Genomic DNA, 9450 nt, shown 5'->3' with positions numbered 1-9450 from the left:
TCGCTAGCTATTGTTTCGATTTCAATATTCCTTTAGAGATTGATGATAGATAGATCCTGTTATAGATGCATCCTTTAGTTTATTATTCTTGTATCACAATCTTTACATTTATACCTAAAAAATGAGGATAATTCGATAAATCAGTATACATTAGGAAGTTGAAGTAAATAAAAGTTTACATGCACAGAATAGAATAAATTTTTTTGACACATGGACTGAGGAAGAAGTTGAATTTGTATACAGGGAATTTAGGGTCATTTACCCATAAAATTGACTAATTTAATTATCCAATATCAATTGAAAAAAATTATTAACCAGATTAGGTAACGTCAAATCTGAGGCGATCGGCTAGACCCTATGAAAATTTTCGATCGACCACTAAGATAAATTGAGAAGCACTTACAGAAGTTCAACACATTTGGTTACGAGTCTTATTTGAAAGAAAATTTTTTATAAATATATTATAACTAAAAATTCAATCATAAATATTTAAGTGATAATTGAATGTGCTCCCATTCTATCCTAGCCTCTGGGGCTAAATATCAGTTGGAGGTAATATCACCGGTTTACTAATTGATTAATTTTATAATTTTTTGAATTAATCTATTCGACCATATCTTCTTCGTGTGGCAAAAAGGTAATTTACCGAGCCGCCAATGGCCGACTGGTGAAAACATAAAATCAAAAGCACAAGAGTATTTCCGTAATTGAGGAGAACCTTCGCCCTGTCCCTCTCTATTTCTGCCTTCGCTTTTCAAAAAGCAGCGAAACAGAGGAAAGCAACAAAAGCCAAGCGATTAAGCGAAGGAACCCACGCGCTTCGCCCTCTCCGACTCCAACGCGCCCGTAGGATCGAGAGCAGCTCCTCTTCTGCCTCTGAGCTCAAAAAGGCGACGTCTTGGATCGCCCAGCGGAGCTGCATGTGTTAAGCATGGCGGCAGTTCTTCTTCTTCTTCTGTTCTTCCTTCCTTTCTCAGCTTGCTTCACTGCTCCTCACTTCGAGCAACAAACTTCCTTAACAGGTATCAATCTTTCTCTTTTCTGCGTCTTTGAGGCAGAAAAGGGCAAAAAAAGTATTTTTTGAGTGTTGTGTACTTGATTTCCATGGTCTGAAAGCTTTGTTTTGCTAAAACTATGGACGATTCGCATAGGTGGAGGGTTTCAAATACAGAGGAGGTCCGCCGCCGAGGCGCCGGCGGCGACCAATCTCACAGTGGACAATAGCTCCTTCGTCTTGGCCGCTCAGAGAACGCATAGGAAAGATCCTTTGGATGGGTTCAGCCGATACACTGGTGGTTGGAATATCAGCGAACTCCATTACTGGGCTGTGAGCTCTTTCACCCTCTTCTTGTTTCCTCCTGTTTTCTTTCTTTCGCCTCTTGATCGATTCCTGCACCGCATCTCCGTGTTTATGCTCGTAAGTCTGTCGGATACACGGCCGCCCCACTGTTCTCGATCGCTTTGGCGTGGTTCGTCGGCTTTGGGCTTGTCTTGCTTCTCATCTGTTGCTGGTTCTTCTGTTGCCGTCGCCGGAGTTACTCCTATTCTCGCACCGCGTACGCGCTGTCCCTTATCCTGCTCGTGTTCTTCACCTGTGCTGCAATGTAAGAACAATCAATCTCAGTTTAGATTCGTCTGATTTAGAACTTCACAAGCTGAGCTATGGTGTATCTGCACAGCATTGGATGTGTAGTTCTGTACAAAGGACAGGGGAGGTTCCACAGCAGCACTTATAGCACCATGGACTATGTAGTCGGTCAGGCGAACTTAACGGTAGAACACCTTCGTAACTTCTCCGATAGCTTGTCGGATGCGAAAAAGATCACAGTGGCTCAGGTGCTCCTTCCCTCCAACGTCCGGGGAGACATTGATGCCATTGAAGCAAGGGTTAACTCGTCTGCAACCCAACTTGCCAATCGAACACTTGACAACTCAAGGAAGATCCGGCGCGTGCTAGATAGAGTGTATGGTCATTTAAATGTCGTCTTCAAGTTCGATATGCTAAACTTTTCCTTCGAAGGAGCAACAATAAGCTCTACTCATGCCTTGCAGGAGATTGGATTTGATCATAATTGCTGCAGTGATGCTTCTCTTGGCATTTGTAGGATTCAGTTAGTATCTTATTTTGCAAGGGGGTCTATAGTTTTCCTGTTAGCTTGTTTATTGATTTCGAGCTACTTTACTGTGCAGTGCTCTCTGTACTTGGATTGCAGTACATTGTCTCCATGTATGTGATACAACTTCACCATCAACTACTTGCTGCCATTTTGAATCTTCTCATACTATTTCAGTGCTCATAAGTAGTAACTTTGTTGGTTTATTGCAGTTTAGTGGTCGTCGGGTGGATCCTAGTGACTGGCACATTCATTCTGTGTGGTGTCTTCCTTATACTACACAAGTAAGTTCATTACAATAATTGTTTGATACATATGCAAGCAACTTGTTTTCATCTTTTAGATACTGGATTATGACACTGCAACAGAATTGGAATTGCAACTATGTTTGAAACTACTTTTCTCGGTTTCTAGTAGGCGAAAATGTATGACAAGTATCGTTTAAAGATACTTAAATGGGAATTTAACTATAGAAAAGAAAGTATGAAGTGTTGTTAAAGTTCATGTTCTTAGTATAGAATTGAGTGATCTATTCCAATGTTTTTACTAGTGTGGTGGCTGATACATGTGTTGCTATGAATGAGTGGGTCGAGCATCCGCATGCTCATACAGCTCTCGACGATATCCTTCCTTGTGTTGATGTTGCCACTGCCAATGAATCCTTGTATCGAAGCAGGGAAGTCACATTCCAGATAGTTGATGTCGTCAATCAGGTGATTGCCAATGTTTCTAATAGGAACTTTCCTCCTCAAGCGACACCGCTATACTATAATCAGTCCGGTCCATTGATGCCTCTTCTCTGCAACCCAAACATGCCCGACTTAAGTGCCCGCTCATGCTTTCCCGGAGAAGTGGACTTTAACAATGCGACGCAGGTAAAGCGATTGAACACATGACTATTTTGTTTGGCTCAATCAAAATGATGCGAGAAGTGACTTCTTTGTGATGCAGGTGTGGAAAGGCTACATCTGCCAAACTACAATTGTATCTGGTTCTGAGGTTTGTACATCGGTTGGCCGCATCACTCTGAGTATATATCGCCAAATGGCTGCTGCCGTAAATGTCAGCGGTGGGTTATACTACAATGTGCCGTTCCTCACCGAGCTAGAAGACTGCACTTTTGTGCGGGAAACCTTCACGGTGATAAACCGAAACAATTGCCCTGATCTGGAGAGCAACAGCAAGCTGGTGTACATAGGCCTGGTGATGGTTTCGGGCGCGGTGATGCTGTCCTTGATTTTCTGGGTGATCTACGCGAGGGAGAGGCGCCATCGCAAGCACAACAAACAGTTAGCGGTGCGATCAGGGCTGCCACAACCGCTAGAAAAGGGACCTTAAGGTTTCTTTGAATTCTCTTCACAATCAATGTAAAGTTTGTTGGTGATGATCAAACTAGCAATGAGATTTCATGTATGTTAGGGAAGTGTAAGATCTACAGATTGCCTCAGTTTTCAGAGTGCTGATGCTAGTGAAGTGTGTTTGTTGTTAATACATCGTAATCCATTAACACCGGGGATTTGGTACACTTAACAGCATGTCATGAATGAAAATAATCAAATAAATAACATAAAACCCAATGATACATTTACACGAGCATCTTTGTTGATGCATTTAAGAAATAAATAGCATGCAAATTAGTCAGAAGAAGAGAGTCTGTCCTAAAACAACTCAAGGATAAACATTCAGGGAACTTAAAGCCGATTCAGCACAGGGCAAGTAAACCTGCTTTGAAGGCAAAAATTGAACAGTTGCTGTACAAGAGTCGAGCAGCAGCAATTTGGAGAACACGAGTTGGTCGGCATGTATCAATCAACGAACATCACAGTGGCTGTATGAAGGACGACGTCAGGGATTCCGAGATTTGGGACAAAGGCCCTTGCTGCTGAGCCAGTTCATGGATGTCCCTTATGATGTCGAAAACAGCATCAGGTTGAGCCAGTTTCAGGGCATTTTCTGACATTTTCTTCAGCTCCTCTGACTCAGAACTGAACCAGCGAGCAACAAGGGTAGCTGTTTGCTTTGAGTTTTTGGAGAATACCCCAGCTCCATTCTCGACAACGTAAGGGACATTGCCAACCTCCTACAAGATGAAGAATGGTTTCCTCAATAGTTATGACAAAGATACTCCTCTTAAAGATTGGCTGTGAGTTCTATTTAATATTTACTACCACAATCATACTGCCTAGCATCTGAATTTAATGAGGGAATTAGAACTCCAATTCATAAAAATTTATGGATGCAAAAATCTGTTCAAATGCATGTCTGATGAGAGTCAATATTTTGTGTTGTCGGGTTAAGCAAGGCCAAAACAATAAATCAATTTTGTGGCTTCAATTCAAAGAATTATGTTGTGATGAAAATGTAATGCTGTTGATTTGTTAAAGTTTGTCAATCTATACATAGGGAAATTGAGATTTGAACAACTTATTCGAAACAAACCTGTCCAGGAATAAAATCATTTAGGATAATAGGAAGACCCCTTATCAAAGCCTCAGCAATTGTACCAGGTCCAGCCTAACAATATGGAGAAACTGGAAAGATCAGCATGAAAACAGAGTGATTAAGAAGAAAAAAAGGTAGCTAATAGAGGATGACATGCTAATACTTTTGTTATAATGCAATCACAAGCTCCCATCCATTTCTCCATTTGTGTTACAAATCCATTTACCTGTCATCAGCAATCGAGCCCTAAGTTAGATCCAACAAATAGAAATTTAAATGAAGATTAATGTCGATCCCTCTCAGTAACCAATTATTTAAGTACCTTCACAGGTATCTTCCACTGCATATCTTGTAGTGCATCTCTTAAAGTTTGATTTCGGCCACAAATGACAACTAGTTGCCCGATCGGTTCACCATGCTCTTTGTTGAATAGTGATTCACCAAGGGCCTTTGCTGTCTTCTTAACTGGTCCCATTCCCTCACCCCCTCCCATGAGTAGGACTGCAGGAAGCTCAGGATTCATCTCAAGTTCTTGTCTCAATTCACTCTGTCGTTAAACAAAGACAACTAAATCTCCACAAGGAAGAGAAATAGGCAGGCGTAGAGAGATTTGATGACAAACCTTGAGTAGAACTGCACGACAGAAGGAAGGTCGAATTGGCAAACCAAATACCCGGATTTGCGAAGGTTCTAGGCCATCCAGAGAAGCCCTCTTTGCAACTTCCTCAGAAGGGCAATAGCATCTATTGACACCAACATGGAACCTGAAGAGGGCAATGATGCTCCAATTTGAATAAGGGTAATGATGAGAGGTTGTTTGACGTTCGAACTAAATGGAAAAATGAATCCTTGACATGGATACTTAAAACTCACCAGGTGGGGTGGCAAGTGTTGAGGTCTGTAATTACGGTAATAAAAACAACTTTCTTCTGAAGGTTCTGCCATTTCAGCACCCACAAAGGGATGTGCTGCATGAGGGGATGGACACTGATAATTATATCAGGCTTATACTTCTTCAAACCAGCTTCCACCTTCCTTCACTCAAAAGTGTAAAAGAATTAGTTTGATACACTTGTTTAATGAAATTATTCTGAACATATAGAGTCTTTTCCAGAAACTTAAAATTCGAAATTAATATCTGAGGTGAATAACAATCAAATGAAGTAAGACCCAGAAGAAGTGCAAAACCCTTAAACAGCAAATTGGATAACAAAGACATGAATTATATTAGTCTCAAAGTCTAGGAGAAGCATAAAAAATTTGGAATTCAATGAATACAACTTAAACCTTCAAAGAAGAGAACTAATGAAAAGGGGTACTTTGGTTTGTAAAAGAAGTTCCCAGACTCAAATCGTTGAATTAACTAGACCAAATTCCATTTTTTTTTCCAAAGAAAATGAATTAATTTGACCGAGTCGCTGACAATGAATATCCAGTGGTAGACGACTAGTCATGGGAGTTGCATTGCATTTAGGTGTGTAAACTGTAAAGTTGATTCAGGATCATTCAGAAGTCATAGGGAAAACGAAAACAGTGGCTTACTTAGCATAGAAGGATCCAATGGCGGCCAGATAGAGATTATGAACCCAACGAGGAGATGTACTGTGAAAGGCTACCTTCCAGAGCTGGGCGTGCTTAACCAAGAACTTATAGGACCTCTCCATGTCATTAAGAGGCCATCCGGCGTGCTCCATAAACAAATCCTTCACGAGGACCTGCACAAGGGAGAACAATTGCACACTCAAAGCAACATGTTTCTCGCTGACTCACGCATTGTTTGATTACGTTTTCTCGTCACAAAAAAATTGACTAAAGAAGTCATACAAATGAATCGGAACAGAGGTAGGTTAGATCTGACTACAAGGCGTTTGGGGAAACCAAACCGAGAAGCAGATCGAAGAAAGGGGGCAGCTTTCTTCGAATAGCGACATCAAGAAAAGAGGGAGAAACACTACCTTGTACTCATCTCCGTATTCAATCCGAAACGCGTCGCGGATGGCTTCGGCGGAAGCTCGGTGCCCTCCTCCGGTGTCGCTCATCAGGATGAGCACGTTCTTGGCCCGATCGGCCCCGATCTGGGCCATCTCCATGGTGCCTTCCTCCTCCTCCCAGAACCCGACGTCTCCGTCGTCGCCCCCGATACTGCTGCCACTTCCCTCGTTGCCGCCCCACGAGAGGCTCTTCTGCTTCCGCCTCTGCTGTTGCTGGGCCTGGTAAGCGAGCACGGACTGTATCACCACCTCCCCGATCGTCCGCCGTGGCGGCGCCACCGACGCCGCCATGGGTATACGCTGAGCAGCAAAGAGAGCAGCACCGTTGGGCACACGAGAAGTGGGATGGGCGGAGGGGATCGAAGGAGGAGGTTTGGTCGACAAATTATTGGCGTTAGTTGGAGGCGTGGAGCTCAACAGCGACCAAGCTGGAAAAGCGGATACACTGAAATTATTATCGTCTTTTTTTATTTAAGGAAATTTATTAGACCCTTTTAAATATGAAATGGGAGGGAATATTCTAGATACCTTCTCAACCGGTTCGGATCCTCTCTCTCAAACTGTATCTTCCCCGTGTCGCACTCAAAGATATGAACAGTTTGACATACAAAATACGTGCATATCTCTCCCAAATATCAACAGTTCTTAGTCTGTGCCTTAAAGCTACATAGCGTAATTAAATTTTAATATAATATAATTTTGATTATATTATTATGTTTGATAATGTAATATATATAATTTTTAATTATAAAGATGATTATATTATTATAAAATGATAAAAATATCTTAAAATTTTTATTGGAGATGAAGATCAACGGCGATGACCACCGGAGGCGACGATCGGCGTCGGTGGCCGGTGGCCGACGGTGCCTGGAGATGGCTGCGGCCGGCGGTCGTTCGACAATGAAGGCTCGCGACTGTGGAAGCGATGTCGATGACCGATTGATGCTGAAAATAGACTAGGGGTATATTTGGTATTTAAATTTTAGTAAAACTATGATCTCATAATGTAATCGGATTACATAGTGATCCTGTCAGAGCGTTGAGTCGATGGACACTGGGGACATGGCGCTCTCCGCTATCTTCGACTGGTGATGTGGATCTCCGGCGAACCTGCAAGAAGCCGAGTCGGGAGGGGTTTCCCGGCGACGACCCTCCGACGCTCAAGTCAGGCAGTGAAGAAGGAGAGGAGCAAAGCAACTCTACTGTGGCTACAGTGATGAGAATCGCATACCTCCGTTGAAGTCTGGGGGTCCTTATATAGGACCCCGGGGAGGCGTGGGCACGCTTCTCGATGCATGCACGCTTCTCGATGCATGCACGCTTCCCCAAACATGCCACAGTAGAGTTGTGTCAGAAAAGCATACCTGACGTCATTCCGCAATCGTCCGAGCATATCCCTGACATAACGGCAGAAACTTCCACCGTACGATACTCTGTCCGCTCCGGCCGCCGACCATGCTGTTTGTCGGCGGCAGGTGTCTCGAGGATGATGTTACCAGCTGTCCCTTTTGTCCCTTTACGCCTCTTGCCTGTTCCCGGGCCAAGCGGACCGATCGCTCGGCGCTCATGGCCTCCAAGAATGCGCTTACCTCGGGCCGGGCGGGGAAGCTCTGCTCATGTGCTCGGATGGGATTGCGCCTTGTTGTCCTGTGGCTCGGCCAAGCGGCCTGTCCACTCGGCCCAGAGACTCTTTTACCTTGAGCATCGGAAACCCGACCCCTGGTCAGACTATCTTTCGTCCGGCATAGGAGCCTCCCGGCCGGATGTTCGGTCGGCCGAATGCTCGGTCGGCTCGCCAGTCCGCTCGGCATGACATCTGTCCGCTCGGCACGACCTTGGGGTTGACCCTCTTGACCATTGACCTCCACGTGTCGTTGACCTCCCGCCAACGAGGATCACATAGTATTTACCTTGTAATCCATATTACAAAACTCTATTACCTTTTGTAATCCAGATTACATTACATTACAACTTTAAAACTGTACTGATACGGATATAGCGTGAGGGCAGAGAGGGAGTTAGAAGAAAGGGGAGGGGCAATATGGTCCTTTCACTGTTTAGGGCATAAGAGGAGGAGGAAGCACTGCGCCAGTGGGAGGTTTTTGTTTGGTGTTTCTTCTGCCGCTAGGAGGAGAGGGGCACGAACTGGGCTGTCTGCCCTGCCCTGGCGCCAACCAAGTCCGGCGCCGCCACCCTCTTGCCCTCCCGACACTGTCTCATGCATGTCGGAGCCACCTCACGCTTCGGCGTCGCCTTCTCCGCAGCACACACGTACCTGCCATTCTCCTCCTCCTCGCAACGCCGTCGGACGGGCTTGGCGTCTTCTTCCTCGTAACACACCCTCCAGCGCCTCCCACGCTCTCCCTTTTCTCTCGACGATAGCAACCGCCCACCACCACCTCACTTCTTCTTCCTCCGCTCGCTGCAGAGGACTCCTTCCCGTCGCCTCCTCGAGCCAGAGCTCGTCGACCCACCGCTGCTCCAACTGCGATCACCTGCACCAAACCCGCACCAAACCCAGGCACAGGTCCCCCAGGCGGACCTCCACCTCGGCCTCTTCATCGCCCCTAGCGCATCTTCGCCTACTCTCTCTGCTACCGTCGCCAGCGGCTAGCGGCCGCTGCTGAGTCCAGCGGCTATTGCTGTCATCCAATGTTACCTCCAACGAAAGCCACCGGCCAGCCCATGGCCTCTGTCGGGCGACAAGCCAGCTCTTGAGTCATCGCTGATCCGGCCTTTGAGCTATTACTGTGACACTATCTTTGTGGTTTAGGTCTTGCACTGTGTGTTGTGTTCCGGCCATCGAGCTGTTATATTTCGTCTCGTGCTATTATTATGATTGTGGTTATTGGTCTTAGTCGGCCTGCGTGCCGTGCACCGGCCTACGAGCCGCTATCATA

At 45.2% G+C, this 9450-nt stretch overlaps 2 protein-coding genes across 2 annotated transcripts; one reads left to right on the top strand and one right to left on the bottom strand.

Moving 5' to 3' along the window:
- Window positions 1-751: 751 nt before the first annotated feature.
- On the top strand, window positions 752-3605 carry LOC122006747. Its single transcript, XM_042562354.1, has 9 exons — window positions 752-1022; window positions 1152-1327; window positions 1423-1604; window positions 1680-1964; window positions 2053-2111; window positions 2191-2227; window positions 2327-2398; window positions 2665-2989; window positions 3066-3605. The coding sequence occupies exons 1-9, from the start codon at window positions 932-934 to the stop codon at window positions 3450-3452; spliced, it is 1614 nt and encodes a 537-aa protein (XP_042418288.1). The 5' UTR covers window positions 752-931; the 3' UTR covers window positions 3453-3605.
- Window positions 3606-3654: 49 nt separating this feature from the next.
- On the bottom strand, window positions 3655-6997 carry LOC122006748 (probable monogalactosyldiacylglycerol synthase 3, chloroplastic). Its single transcript, XM_042562356.1, has 8 exons — window positions 6512-6997; window positions 6099-6271; window positions 5430-5591; window positions 5179-5320; window positions 4879-5103; window positions 4720-4782; window positions 4554-4628; window positions 3655-4194 (listed from the first exon to the last, which is right to left on the bottom strand). The coding sequence occupies exons 1-8, from the start codon at window positions 6836-6838 to the stop codon at window positions 3934-3936; spliced, it is 1428 nt and encodes a 475-aa protein (XP_042418290.1). The 5' UTR covers window positions 6839-6997; the 3' UTR covers window positions 3655-3933.
- Window positions 6998-9450: the final 2453 nt, after the last annotated feature.

This window comes from Zingiber officinale, chromosome 7B (genome assembly GCF_018446385.1).
Source record: "Zingiber officinale cultivar Zhangliang chromosome 7B, Zo_v1.1, whole genome shotgun sequence".
Taxonomy (NCBI): Eukaryota; Viridiplantae; Streptophyta; class Magnoliopsida; order Zingiberales; family Zingiberaceae; genus Zingiber; species Zingiber officinale.
Note: the sequence above shows the minus strand (reverse complement) of the source record. Positions and strands in the feature narration are given on the sequence as shown.

Coding starts and splice junctions, on each gene's coding strand:
- LOC122006747 (XM_042562354.1), top strand. CDS start 932: ATGGCGGCAGTTCTTCTTCTTCTTCTGTTCTTCCTTCCTTTCTCAGCT. Junction 1,965..2,052: donor CGGCGCGTGCTAGATAGAGT/GTATGGTCATTT, acceptor CATGCCTTGCAG/GAGATTGGATTTGATCATAA. Junction 2,228..2,326: donor TTGCAGTACATTGTCTCCAT/GTATGTGATACA, acceptor GGTTTATTGCAG/TTTAGTGGTCGTCGGGTGGA.
- LOC122006748 (XM_042562356.1), bottom strand. CDS start 6,838: ATGGCGGCGTCGGTGGCGCCGCCACGGCGGACGATCGGGGAGGTGGTG. Junction 5,321..5,429: donor AACACTTGCCACCCCACCTG/GTGAGTTTTAAG, acceptor TGCCCTCTTCAG/GTTCCATGTTGGTGTCAATA. Junction 4,783..4,878: donor AGTGGAAGATACCTGTGAAG/GTACTTAAATAA, acceptor TGCTGATGACAG/GTAAATGGATTTGTAACACA.